This window comes from Macaca nemestrina, chromosome 20 (assembly GCF_043159975.1).
Source record: "Macaca nemestrina isolate mMacNem1 chromosome 20, mMacNem.hap1, whole genome shotgun sequence".
NCBI classification, from domain to species: domain Eukaryota; kingdom Metazoa; phylum Chordata; class Mammalia; order Primates; family Cercopithecidae; genus Macaca; species Macaca nemestrina.
In genome coordinates this window covers 60,224,868-60,239,787 of record NC_092144.1, presented here as the reverse complement: position 1 = coordinate 60,239,787, position 14,920 = coordinate 60,224,868, and the positions used below count along the sequence as shown (strand labels likewise).

Sequence of the window (14,920 nt, the reverse complement as noted above, 5' to 3'; positions counted from 1 at the left end):
GTTTATGGCTGAATAATATTTTATTGTATGAATGTGCCACAACTGGTTTATTCATTAGTTGGTGAACATTGAGTTATTTCTTCTTTTTGGCTATTATGAATAATGCTTCTATGAACATTCATGCACAAGTTTTTGTGTGAATGCATGTTTTCATTTCTTTCGGGTAGATACCTAGGAGTGGAATTGTTGAATCATAGGGTAATTCTATGTTTAACCTTTTGAGAAACTGCCAGACTATTTTCCAAAGTGGCTGTACCATGTTACATTCCCACCAGCAGTGTGTGAAGGCTCTGATTTCTCCACATCCTCACCAATGCTTGTTATTATCTGTCTTTTTTATTATGTAACTAGTGAGTGTGAAGTGGAATCTCATGATTTTCATTTTATTTTCCTTGATGTCTAATGATGTTGAGTATCTTTTCATGTACTTATTGGCCATTCGTGTATCTTTAAAGAAATGACTATTGAGAACCTTGCCCTTTTTTAATTGAATTTTTAAAAATATTGAGTTGTGGCCGGGTGTGGTAGCTCACACCTGTAATCCCAGCACTTTGGGAGACTGAGGCGGGCAGATCATGAGGTCAAGAGATTGAGCCCATCCTGGCCAACATGGTGAAACCCCGTTTCTACTAAAAATACAAAAATTAGCCAGGCGTGGTGGCGGGTGCCTGTAATCCCAGCTCCTCGGGAGGCTGAGGCAGGAGAATCGCTTGAACCTGGGAGGCAGAGGTTGCAGTGACCCGGGATCGTGCCACTGCACTCTAGTCTGGGGTACAGAGCGAGACTCTGTCTCAAAAAAAAAAAAAATATATATATATATATGTGTGTGTGTGTGTGTATATATATATATATATATAGAGAGAGAGAGAGAGAGTTGTAAGTATGCTTTATATATTCTAGAAACAAGTTCTTTATCAGACATATGATTGGAAAAAATTTTCTCCCATTCTATTAGTTGTCTTTTTACTTCTTGTTAGTGTCTTTGAGGCACAAAGGTTTACATTTTTAAATTATTGTTATTTTTGAGACAGGGTCTCACTCTGTCACCCAGGCTGGAGTGCAGTGGCGCAGTCATGGCTCACTGTGGCCTCAACCTCCAGGGCTTCGATGATCCTCCCACCTCAGCCTCCCAAGTAGCTGGGACCACAGGCATGTGCCATCACTACCTAATTCTTGTATTTTTGGTAGAGACAGGGTTCAGCCATGTTACCCAGGCTGTTCTTGAACTCCTGAACTCAAGCGATCCACCCACCTGGACCTCCCAAAGTGCTGGGATTACAGGTGTGAGCCAATGTGCCCGGCCTAGGTTTTAATATTGAGTGTCCAATTTATCTATTTTGCTTGTGTTGCTTTGTGATTTTGACATCATATCTAAGATACCATTGCCTAATCCAATGATAAGAGGATAATTTCAGGAATCTCACATAGCATTTAGTTGTCATGTCTCTGTTTTGGGGTTCCCACAACCAGCCACTGGTTTGGCAAATTTCTGGAAGGAGTCACATGACTTGGCAAGTTGTATTGACGGTTTACAGCAAAGTTTGTAACACAGGAACAGTAGGAACTAACAAAGGCAAGAGAGGTCATACACAGGTTTCCAGCCCTCCCTTTCCCTGTGCAGGTCACACGGATGTGCTTTTTTCTACCAATGCAAAACCACAGACACACGTATGAGGTGTCTCCACCCAGGGAATCTCACTTGGAGTCTTACAGTCCAGAGTTCTTGAAGAGAGTTGGTCACGTATGCACATACCTGCTACACGACCAGCCACGGTGAGGACCCCAATCCAGGTACCAGATGCCCATCATGCATCTTCCTATTGACAGTTAACAATGCTGACAGCCTAGTACATCTTGACCCGTGGTCTTGAGCATATGGAAGAACATCTGACCCAGCACCTTTGTAAACATCCCGGGACTTTAGTTCCCAGAGATTGGCCAAGGGTCATTGCCATGTCTGCAGAGACAAAGACTGAGTGAGATGGGCTGGGCGCGGTGGCTGATGTCTGTAATCCTAGCACTTTGGGAGGCTGAGGGAGGCAAATGACTTGAGGTCAGGAGTTCGAGACCAGCCTGGCCAGCATGGTGAAACCCCATCTCTATTAAAAATACCAAAAAAAAAAAAAAAATTTACCAGGTGTGGTGGTACATGCCTGTAGTCCCAGCTACCTGGGAGGCTGAGGCAGGAGAATGGCTTGAACCTGGGAGATGGAGGTTGCAGTGAGCTGAGATAATGCCATTGTACTCCAGCCTGGGCAACAGAGCGAGACTCTGTCTCAAAAAAAAAAAAAAAAAAAAAAAAACACTGAGTGAGATGGACCTTTTGTTTACTCTTTTCTTGCACATTCCTACAAATATAGTGTGAGAAGATCTGTGCCATGCTCCCTTGGCAACACTGGATATCTTTAATATTTTCCAATCTAAAATGGGTAAAATAGCATCCTAATGATTTGATTGTTTTGACTATTGCTGACGTTCAGCATCTAAACATGTATTTATCAGCCTCTTACTTTTCTTCTATGAATTGTCTACTCATATTCTTGCCTCTCTATTTTCTTAGATTTTTTTCTATCATTTTTCATATTGATTTGTTAAAAAATGTACTCTATAGCATGGCTACGCAACTCTGTGTACATAAACTGTTTGCAACTTGGTTGTCTTCATTTTTAGAGTGTATTGAGACTATCCTTCCGTGTCAGAACATGAATCAATCTACGTACACCATGCCTTTCAAAATAGCAACATTGACTGGGCGCTGTGGCTCATGCCTGTAATCCCAGCACTTTGGGAGGCCGAGGTGGGCGGATCACGAGGTCAAGAGTTTGAGACCGGCCGGGCGCGGTGGCTCAAGCCTGTAATCCCAGCACTTTGGGAGGCCGAGACGGGCGGATCACGAGGTCAGGAGATCGAGACCATCCTGGCTAACACAGTGAAACCCCGTCTCTACTAAAAAATACAAAAAACTAGCCGGGTGAGGTGGTGGGCGCCTGTAGTCCCAGCTACTCGGGAGGCTGAGGCAGGAGAATGGCGTAAAAACCCGGGAGGCAGAGCTTGCAGTGAGCTGAGATCCGGCCACTGCACTCCAGCCTGGGCAACACAGCGAGACTCCGTCTCAAAAAAAAAAAAAAAAAAAAGAGTTTGAGACCAGCTTGGCCAATATGGTGAAACCCCATCTCTATTAAAAATACAAAAAATTAGCCAGGCGTGATGGCGGGTGCCTGTAGTCCCAGCAACTCGGGAGGCTGAGGCAGGAGAATTGCTTGAACCCAGGAGGTGGAGATGGCGCCACTGCACTCCAGCCTAGGCAACAGAGAGGAACTCTCCCCCCCAAAAAAAAAAAAAAAAAAAAATAGCAACATCAAGTTTGAAACCTTTTTTTTTTTTTTTTTAGGTTTACACTGCCACTTCCAAGTAATCAGCTTGCTTTGTCCTGGGACAGATGGTGTTGGTATTTTCCATTTCTTTCAGACTTGGAGACGAACTCTGTGACTATTCTAGAGACACCTCGAAAAAAGAGCATTTCTGAAGATTCGGCTTCCCCAGTAGAGGGACCTTCAAGGGCTGTGCTTGCAGATGCCCAGGCGGGGAAACCCTTGGCATGTCACTATCCACTGGAGGACCCAAGAAAGCAGGAGAGGCATCTGACGTGTTTATTTGCTACTTCCAAGGGAGACACCTTGGGGGAGAGAGGCCTTGGATGTAACGAGCTTGAGAGAAGCCTCTGGCAGCCCTCTGCCCTCATCAGGAAGCAACGAGTGCCCCGTGGAGACAGGCCCCGGAAGTGGGGCAGGCCCTGGAAGAGCTTGAAACGCCAAAGGACCTTCATGGAGAAGAAACCATTGAACTGCATGGAATGCGGGAAAGCCTTCATTTACCATTCGGACTATATTCTCCATCAGCGAATTCACACCGGGGAGAAGCCCTACAAGTGCCATGACTGCGGGAAGGCGTTCAGCAACAGCTCGTATTTCATTCAGCACCACATCATCCACACAGGCGAGAAGCCCTACGCCTGCCACGCATGTGGCAAGACCTTCACTCAGAGCTCTTCGCTCACCGAGCATCAGAGGATTCACACCGGAGAGAAGCCCTACAAATGCAAGGACTGCGGGAAGGCCTTCACACAGAGCTCATCCCTCATCAAACACCAGCGGTGCCACACCGGCGAGAAGCCCTACAAATGCGGCCAGTGTGGGAAGTTCTACTCACAGGTCTCCCATCTCACCCGCCACCAGAAAATCCACACGGGGGAGAAGCCCTACGAATGCGGAGAGTGCGGCAAGGCCTTCTGTCACACCTCCTCCCTCACCCAGCACCAGACCATCCACACCGGGGAGAAACCCTACAAATGTAACGAGTGTGGGAAAACGTTCAGCCACAGCTCGTCCCTGACTCAGCACCAGCGAGTCCACACTGGAGAAAAACCCTATGAGTGCACTGAGTGTGGCAAAGCCTTCAGCCACAGCTCGTCCCTGGCTCAGCACCAGCGAATTCACACCGGCGAGAAGCCCTACGCGTGTCACGAGTGCGGGAAGGCTTACACACAGATTTCCCACCTCATGAGGCACCAGAGCACTCACGTGGGGGAAAAGCCCTACGTATGCAATGAATGTGGGAAGGCTTTCAGCCACACCTCATCCTTCACTCAGCACCAGACCATCCACACCGGCGAGAAGCCCTACAAATGTACCGAGTGTGGGAAAACCTTCAGCCAGAACTCCTCCCTCACACGCCACCAGAGGATTCACACGGGGGAGAAACCCTACGAATGTAAAGTGTGTGGGAAAGCCTATACCCAGATCTCCCACCTCATTCAACACCAGAGGATTCACACCGGAGAGAGGCCCTACGAGTGCAGTGAATGTGGGAAAGCCTTCAGCCGGAGCATGCACCTCATTGAGCACCAGAAGATCCACACTGGCGAGAAGCCCTATAAGTGTAAGGAGTGTGGGAAAACCTTCAGTCACAACTCCTCCCTCACTCAACATCAGAGGATTCACACCGGCGAGAAGCCCTACGCCTGCAAGGAATGCGGGAAGGCCTTCAACCAGAGCATCCACTTAATCCAACACCAAAGGATTCACACTGGAGAGAAGCCTTACAAGTGTAGCGACTGTGGGAGAACCTACACCCAGATCTCACACCTTCTCCAACATCAGAAAGTCCACAATGGCAGCAAACGCTACGCATGTGAGGAGTGTGGAGAGGGTTTCAGCTGGAGTTCACACCTGACTGAACACCGGAGGCTTCACACTGGCCAGGATGCCTACCTCTGTGATGATTTTGAGAAAGCCTTTGCTTGGGGCACACAGCTTGCCGATCATCAGAGAACTCATGCTGACGAGACAACCTGAGTGTGTAATGAGCCGGCTGTCCTGCTGTTGGGTTCCATCCCACTTTCATCAACACTAGGAACCTTAAGAAAAATGTTGCCTTCAGGAACAGATGGATCCAGGTGCATAAACGGCCTTTTGGCAATCTGCTCTTCATCAACACTAGGAACTCCCCAGAGAAGGATGCTGGCGCCATATGTTGAGATGGTTTGTTCCTTTGTTGCCTAGAGGGAAGGTAGCACAGTTTTTCACTAACTGGGACAGGTTCTGATCATTCCAGGGGCTTCCCTTGCGTATTTCCTCCATGCTGCCATGTCCCTAGGTCGTGGTATAGTTCGGGGGTGGTCCAAAAGGGATGCCATTTCATCTGGGACCTTCACCAACAACAGCTCTCTCCAAGCTTTTTTTTTTTTTTGAGACAGAGTCTCACTCTGTCACCCAGGCTGGAGTGCAGTGGTGCATTCTCAGCTCACTGCAAGCTCCGCCTCCCGGGTTTACGCCATTCTCCTGCCTCAGCCTCCCGAGTAGCTGGGACTACAGGTGCCCGCCACCACGCCCGGCTAATTTTTTGTATTTTTAGTAGAGACGGGGTTTCACCATGTTAGCCAGGATGGTCTCAATCTCCTGACCTTGTGATCCACCCGTCTCGGCCTCCCAAAGTGCTGGGATTACAGGTGTGAGCCACCACGCCCGGCTTTTGTTTTTTTTTTTTTTTGAGATGGAGTCTCGCTCTGTCACCCAGGCTGGAGTACAGTGGCGCGATCTTAGCTCACTGCAAGCTCCACCTCCCGGGTTCACGCTATTCTCCTGCCTCAGCCTCCAGCGTAGCTAGGACTACAGGTGCCCACCACCTCGCCCAGCTAATTTTTTGTATTTTTAGTAGAGACGAGGTTTCACCGTGTTAGCCAGGATGGTCTCAATCTCCTGACCTCATGATCCACCCACCTCGGCCTCTCAAAGTGCTGGGATTACATGCATAAGCCACCGCGCCTGGCCTCTCCAAGCTTTTTAAACTGATTCATCCTTCCTTAAATTGGAGCCTGAATATTCAGTGGGGGAAGACAGCTGTAAAGATTAACCCTTTAAAGTAACATTTTTAGTTTTCTTTAAAACTTTAAGGTACAAATATCAGAATCTGCAGTTGGCTTAAACAATAAATGTTTCATATAAATATGGATATAAATATAAATATGTTTCACATATTTATAGACATTTTTAATGTCCTATTGTTTCTGTTTATTATGTTTCCAGGATCTACACTTTACAAAGCTATTGTTCTTTTATTTTATTTATTTATTTATTTAGAGATGGAATCTTGCTCTGTTACCAGGCTGGAGTGCAGTGGCGTGATCTCAGCTTACTGCAGTCTCCACCTCCAGGGTTCAAGCGATTCTCCTACATTTAGCCTCCCAAGAAGCTGGGATTACAGGCATCTGCCACCACTCCCAGCTAGTTTTTGTATTTTTGGTAGAAGTGGGGTTTCACCATGTTGGCCAGGCTGGTCTCCAACACCTGGCCTCATGTGATCCTCCTCTATCGGCCTCCAAAAGTGTTGGGATTACAGATGTGAGCTCCCGTGCCTGGCCTGCAAAGTGATTGTTCTATTAAGTGTCATGTTCTTAAGCATCACTATTTATTCATGACCAAGGAGAGATTTTTTATTATTATTTTTTTGAGACACAGTCTCGCTCTGTCGCCCAGACTGGAGGGCAGTGGCGCGATCTTGGCTCACTGCAGGCCCTGCCTCCCAAGGGGAGACTTTTAATCATATTTTTAAAACATAGTTTTATTTCTAATTTAATAATTATATATATATGTGTGTGTGTGTGTATATATATACATATATATATATATATATATATTTTTTTTTTTTTTTTGAGACAGAGTCTCGCTCTGTCTCCCAGGCTGGAATGCCATGGCAGGCTCTCAGCTCACTGCAACCTCTGCCTCCCAGGTTCAAGCAATTCTTCTCCCTCAGTCTCCCAAGTAGATGGGACTACAGGTGTGTGCCACCATGCCCGGCTAATTTTTGTATTTTTAGTAGAGACGGGGTTTCACCATATTGGCCAAGCTGGTCTCGAATTCCTGACCTCATGATCCGCCCACCTCAGTCTCCCAAAGTGCTGGGATTTACAGGCTTGAGCCACCGTGCCCAGCCATATATTTTTATAACAGAAAAAATTTTACTGAAATACCATACGCTCATCATTAAGGATAATTTGGAAAGTGTAAAGAAGTATGAAATAAAAGACAAATTCTCTGTAATTCTGCAGCTCAGAGAGACTCGCCAGTCATTCTTGGGTGTGTTTCTTTATGTTTTTTGTTTTTTGAGATGGAGTCTCACTCTGTCGCCCAGGTTGGAGTGCAGTGGCATGATCTCTACTGCAACCTCTGCCACCCAGGTTCAAGTGATTCTCCTGCCTCAGCCTCCCAAGTAGCTGGGATTATAGGCACCTGCCACCACACCCAGCTAATTTTTGTAGGTTTAGTAGAGATGAGGTTTCACCATCCTGGCCAGGCTGGTCTTGAACTCCTGCGTGATCCACCCGCCTGGGCCTCCCAAAGTGTTGGGATTATAGGCGAGAGCCATTGCACCCATCCTCTTTATGGTTTTTTAAATCTATATCCCATATCTATAGGTTTAGTTGTCAGAAATTTTGGGTCAAAAACATAAAAGCCGTCACTGACAATTTGGCCATCCTTAGAAGTCATATTGTTTTTAGTTTTTATATTTCTTTTCAAATCTTTTAAACAAATACAAGTTTATTTCATTGTAATCACCATGTAGAGACCATTTTTGCCATCATTATGCCATGAGCATTGTCACTGTCCCATACGCTTTTATCATTACTAAGGATAATGATATGCCATTGAGAAGGTGTAATTTACAAATCCATTCTCCATTTAGATTCTTCTTTAAGCTTTTCACTGACGGGTTATTCACCAGTTATCCCAATTACAAATAATGTTATAATGAACATGCCCGTGCTCACCTCCTCTCTCCCTTTGGGGTGATTATTCCTCAAAGTAAAATTCCCACAATGGCAATGATGGGAACCAAGGCTCCAGCCATTTTCCTGATTTCCTCACACATGTTGCCATATTGCCGTCCAAAGGGCTGAACTTGACCTACCTGCCGCGGCTGGGCATGCGGCCCATGGATGCAAGACGTTTTTATAGCAATGAGTGTCAGCTATTTAACATATCATTAAGTCACCTTTAACGACCTGATGTCTTGCCGTTTCACGTAGCTTATACATATTCAGTCAACATATTATCCAGTCCCTTGTTGGACATTTTAGTTGTTTCTAGCTTTTGACTATTTATTTATTTATTTATTTATTTATTTATTTATTTATTTAGAGAAGGAGTTTCGCTCTGTTGCCCAGGCTGGAGTGCAGTGGCGCGATCTCAGCTCACTGCAACCTGCACCTCCCGGGTTCACGCCATTCTCCCACCCCAGCCTCCTGAGTAACTGGGACTATAGGCACCTGCCACCACGCCCGGCTAATTTTTGTATTTTTAGTAGAGACAGGGTTTCACCGTGTTAACCGGGATGGTCTCGATCTGCTGACCTCGTGATCTGCCCGCCTCGGCCTCCCAAAGTGCTGGGATTACAGGCGTGAGCCACCGCACCTGGCCACTTTTGACTTATATATGTATAGTATGGAACATCCCTTTTATGAAAGGGATGAGTGCCTAACCATTTCCCAGGTGAAATCCTGGCAGTGAGGTCATGGGGCCACAGGGAGAGGATTTCTGTGACCTCGAGTATGTTGCCAATGGGTTGCCAGAAGTTCTGTATCAGCTGGAACTTCTGTGAATATATGGGGCTGAGTCTCACTAGCCGTCTTCTGTGCTATTATCGTATTTTAAAGTCATTGCCCAGGTATTTCTCCTAATTTTTTGTGGCTTCTTTAATGATTGAAGTAATATTCATTGTGAATAATTCAGATGATACAAAAGTGAAGAAATCTTTAGTGCCCCGTAAATCTTTGTTCCAGGCCGAGTGTGGTGGCTCACGCCTGTCATCCCAGCACTTTGGGAGGCCGAGGCATGTGGATCACCTGAGGTCAGGAGATCGAGACCATCCTGATTAACATGGTGAAACTTTGTCTCTACTAAAACTACAAATAAAAAATTAGCTGGGTGTGGTGGTGCGTGCCTGTAATCTAAGCTACTTGGGAGGCTGAGGTAGGAGAATTGCTTGAACCCGGGAGACAGGGGCTGCAGTGAGCTGAGATTGTGCCATTGCACTCTAGCCTGGGCAACGAGCAAAATCTGTTTAAAAAAAAAAAAACCCCTTCAGTCCAAAGACCTCCTACTTTTTCTATAAATATGAAATCTCCCTTTCTGTTTTTATGAAACTGATTTTATATGTATATAATATATTCACATATGTATGGTGTATATGGCATAACTACATGCAAACATAATTTTAAGAAGTTGCTTTTCTCACTTGATATAATGTGGATACTTTCCCATGATAATGCAAAATATATACATGTTGTACATATTACACAAAAATATATACATACATAGGTATCTTCATTTTTCACGGCTGCGTAATATTTCATGCTAGGGTTTCTTTAATTTGTTTAAGCAATCCCTATTGATGGATATTTAAGTTGTTTTCTTTTTTTTTTTTTTTTGAGACGGAGTCTCGCTCTGTCGCCCAGGCTGGAGTGCAGTGGCCGGATCTCAGCTCACTGCAAGCTCCGCCTCCCGGGTTCCCGCCATTCTCCTGCCTCAGCCTCCCGAGTAGCTGGGACCACAGGCGCCGCCACCTCGCCCGGCTAATTTTTTGTGTTTTTAGTAGAGACGGGGTTTCGCCGTGTTAGCCAGGATGGTCTCGATCTCCTGACCTTGTGATCCACCCGTCTCGGCCTCCCAAAGTGCTGGAATTACAGGCTTGAGCCACCGCGCCCGGCCTATTTAAGTTGTTTTCATTTTCTTTTCCATCATTGGATATTTATTATTTGACTTATGTACAAAACGAATTCCTACAAGTGTACTTGTGGGATCACAGAACACCTACATTTAAATTTTTCATAGTTATTACTAAGTAGTACTCCAAAAGGGGTGAAACAATTTGCATAACTCCTGGAAGTATATATGAGTGACTATTTCTCTGTTCCTTTACTTCCTTCTCAAATACTTGGTATTGGTCATTTTTTATTTTATTTTATTTTTTTTTTTTTTTTGAGACGGAGTCTCGCTCTGTTGGCCAGGCTGGAGTGCAGTGGCCGCATCTCAGCTCACTGCAAGCTCCGCCTCCCGGGTTTACGCCATTCTCCTGCCTCAGCCTCCCGAGTAGCTGGGACTACAGGCGCCCGCCACCTCACCCGGCTAGTTTTTTGTATTTTTTAGTAGAGACGGGGTTTCACCGTATTAGCCAGGCTGGTCTCGATCTCCTGACCTTGTGATCCGCCCGTCTCGGCCTCCCAAAGTGCTGGGATTACAGGCTTGAGCCACCGTGCCCGGCTCTGGTCATTTTTTAAAGCAATTTTAATCTGATAGGTAAAAATGTCCTCCTGCTTGTAAGATTATCTTGTTATGCATTAATTGATATTTTGTATTCTGTGAATTGCCTATTTATGTATTTTGCCCATTTTTAATTGAGAAGCCTTTTTGTATTGATTTATAATGACAAGTCCTTATATATTACGCATATTAACACTTTGGTGTATAAGTGACTAATATTTTCTCCCAGTTTCTCTTCAATTTTGTTCACATTTGTCATACAGAGTTTTTAATTTTTAGATTTAAATTTAAATTTTTAAATCTATCTGTATTTGCTTTTATAGTTCTTGGATCTACTATCATGCTAACAAAGGCTTTCCTCACCCCCAAGATTATGAAAAAAAAGTTCTGCTATATTTTAATCTAGTACTTTTATGATTTTTTTCACAATGAAAACTTTGATCCATCTGGATTTTTTTTTTTTTTTTTTTTTTTTTGAGATGGAGTCTCGCTCTGTCGCCCAGGCTGGAGTGCAGTGGCGCGATCTCGGCTCACTGCAAGCTCCGCCTCCCGGGTTCATGCCATTCTTCTGCCTCAGCCTCCCTAGTAGCTGAGATTACAGGCGCCCACCACCACGCCCGGCTAATTTTTTGTATTTTTAGTAGGGATGGGGTTTCACCATGTTGGCCAGGATGGTCTTGATCTCCTGACCTCATGATCTCCTGACCTCGTGATCTACCCGCCTCAGCCTCCCAGAGTGCTGGGATTACAGGTGTGAACCACCGCGCCTGGCCATCGATCCATCTGGATTTTTAAATAATTTCTGGTAGAGATTCATTTCCAGCCAAGAGTATTCTGCTTGCTTAAGAAAGAAAGGGAATTTATTAGCCTGTGTAATTGAACAGTTTTGCCTTCAGGAACAGATAGATCCAGGTGCTTAAGTGACATGTCAGTAATCTGGTCACTCCTCTTAGTTTAGCTTCCTTTTTGGTTAGGTTCATTTTCTGGCAGGTTCTCCCCCCATGGTGGCAAGGTGGCCACCAGCAGCTCCAGGCTTACCTCCTATCACCTTAGAAACCTAAACAGAAAGAAGGTATGTTTTTCTTATCCCTCTCTCCCATTCAGTGAATCTCTCAACTCTTCCTTCAAATGTTGAACTTGACCACCTCTCACACAGCTCAAACAAGAATGATAATTTACTGGCTTGAGTAGCTAAAAGCATCAAAAGCAAGACACTCAAGAAACTAAAAGCAAACCCCAACTCAAAGTGTCACAGACACCAGGAAGAAGAAATATACATTTAGGGCAGATTCCAGCTGCAATTCATAGTATTCCTCTACATTTTTCTTGAGGTTGATATTATTTATGTTATTTCACACTATGTTCTCAAAGAATTCTGTTTCTTGATCCCACAGTCCCTCCTTCATTCCCATCTCAGCCCCTGCCTGTTTACTTCACAGCACTTTTTTTTTTTTTTTTGAGATGGAGTCTCATTCTGTGACCCAGGTTGGAGTGCAGTAGTGTGACCTCGGCTCGGTTACAACCTCTGCCTCCCACATTCAAGTGATTCCCCTGCCTCAGCCTCCCGAGTAACTGGGATTACAGGCACCGGCCACCACGCCTGGCTAATTTTTGTATTTTTAGTAGAGGTGGGGTTTCACCATGTTGGACAGGCTGGTCTCAAACTCCTGGCCTCAAGTGATCCACCCACCTCGGCCTCCCAAAGTGCTGGGATTGCAGGTGTGAGCCATCACACCTGGCCTACTTCACAGCACTTACAATTTCCAATCATATGTCTCGTGGTTACTGCCTGCCCCCCTGTATATCTTTCCCCGCTGTATCCCTAGTGTCTGGAGCACTTCCCAGTATACAGTAGGTTCTCAGCAGTCACCGGCTGACTGACTGATTTAATTCCTCAAAGGCTGAAGACATTCCTCTCCCTACCAGCAGGGTAGGAGAATGGCGGTTTCCCCACACCCTCGTTAAGACTTTTAATTTTGGCCAGATCTCTAGATATACTATATTTTCCCTTCTCTTCCAGGCAACCTCCTGCTCATCCCTCAAAGCCTTATTCAAAGGTCGCCTCCTGGGCCAAGAGTGGTGGCTCACACCTGTAATCCCAGCACTTAAGGAGGCTGAGGCGGGTGGATCACCTGAGGTCAGGAGTTGGCGACCAGCCTGGGCAACATGGTGGAAACCCGTCTCTGCTGTTGGGAATGAAGTTTTTGGTGTCGCAAAACAAAAAAAGAAAGAAAGAAAGAATGCGGGAACAAATGATGTCTCAGCAAGGCAAGCTTTACTTTTTGCAGAAAGGGTGCTACTCAATAGCTGTCCAGCCATGAGACCCCATCAAAGAAAGGAGACAGAGTTACTTATAACCTAAGGCATCCACCCTACTGTTGTGTCCAGTTTCCATTGGCTGGAATGGGACCTCACATTTTACACTTTACCCGTTTGGCTATTAGTTTAAAACGTTTTTAATTGGGTAAGGGGAACAGAACAAAGAAAGAAAAGGAAGTTACCCAGGGATAGTTAAGGATGTTTCCTTAACTATGCACTATGGGCTGGGGCTTGTCTAGTTCTGTCCAGGCATGCCAAAGCAAGCTAGGACAGCTGATTTGGAATATATAATAGTGGATAGCAATCTTATAGTAAGAAATTGTGACTTTTTATAATCTTTGAAGAAGAACTTTCCCATTTCTCATACTACTAAAAATAACAAAAGATTAGCCAGGCGTGGTGGCGGGCGCCTGTAATCCCAGCCACTCGGGAGGCTGAAGCAGGAGAATCGCTTGAATCCGGAAGGCGGAGGTTGCAGTGAGCCGAGATCGTGCCACTGTGCTCCAGCTTTGGCAACAGAGAGAGACCCCGTCTTGAAAAACTAAAAAAACAAACAACAAAAAAATAGGCTCCCTCCTTTGAGAAATCTTCCCTCACATCAACTATTTCAGTCCCACCTAGCCCGGTTTTTTCTTCCTTGTGCTCTAATATTCGTTCCATCAAGTTTTACGACCCGATCACGCTGTTTGTCCAGCACCCATACTGCTTAAAGGCTCCAGTAATGGGCGGCTCCAGCCTGCAGTGTAGACAGTTGCCATGGAGAAAGACAGGCGTTCCCAGAGTTGACGGTTGCCATGGAGACAAAAGCCTCCCGCACGCAGTGGGGGCGGGGCTTACAGAACGATTTCTGCGTTTGATCCATAGGAAACAGAGGCAGCTTCGTGGATCGCCTTCTCCACCCCGCATACCGAAGCCAGAATAAGCCACGACTTCGTGTGCCCCACTCGAGGGCCGCCTGACGCCAGGGTTTCTCCCGCATCGGCCATCAGAGGACCGTCGCCCTAAGCAGCTCCTGCGGGATTCTGGGAAGGGTAGTTCATCAGGGAGTCTGACATGCGCAGAGGCATCCGTGGGGCTGGGGCAGCGTCTCCACCAACGTGCGGATGCAGGTGGGGAGCAAGCTTCGCGTGGGAAGCCGACCCGAGGTCCAAGCCTCCAGTTGCCAGGTCCTTGAGGGCCCGACTGTCTAGTGACATTCTTCACTTGCCCTCCCCATTTTGGGCCCATTTTGGCCTGAAGAGTGGCTCCGAGCAGTCAGGGATTTAGGCCACCGAGAGGTAAAGGGGCTCGAGAATCTGGCAGCAGCCTATGGGGCTGCAGGGCTTGGGACGGGTTTCGAAGCAGCGGAGGCGGGGTTAGGGCGTGGCCAGGAGCCGAGTCAGCGCAATGATTGGCTGCAGTAGGCGGGGAAGGGAGGTGGTTATTAGAGAATTTAGCCCATGGGGCCGGCCTGGGCAGAACCCGCTGATGCTCGTTTTGAGAACCCTTAAACCGAGTATCATTCTTGAGTCCACTGGAGAAACGGTCTCAGAGAGGGCAGTGGACCCTCAGGTTCAGTAATTCATTAGAAGGGCTCACAAAACTCAGCAAAGCTGCTATACTTGGTTGCATTTATTACAGCTAAAAATAGAGATTAAAATCAGCCATGGGAAAAGATGCAAAGGATGGAGTCTAGGAGAGACTAGGCGTGAGCTTCCAGGTGTCCTCTGCCAGTAGAGTCATATGGAGAGCACTTAATGCACTCAACAATAACGTGTGACAACACACAAAGTGTTGCCAGAGAA

The 14,920-nt window shown here is 46.2% G+C and overlaps 1 protein-coding gene across 1 annotated transcript in view; it reads left to right on the top strand.

Moving 5' to 3' along the window:
* The window catches only part of LOC105497167 (zinc finger protein 135-like), a 33,193-nt gene that overhangs the window by 13,410 nt on the left and 4,863 nt on the right, over positions 1-14,920 (top strand). Inside the window, exons 7-9 of the mRNA XM_071086207.1 lie at positions 3,469-5,540; positions 12,838-13,085; positions 14,001-14,413. Of these exons, the coding sequence (XP_070942308.1) occupies positions 3,469-5,354 (1,886 nt within the window). The 3' untranslated portion in view covers positions 5,355-5,540; positions 12,838-13,085; positions 14,001-14,413. The remainder of the gene's footprint in view (positions 1-3,468; positions 5,541-12,837; positions 13,086-14,000; positions 14,414-14,920) is intronic.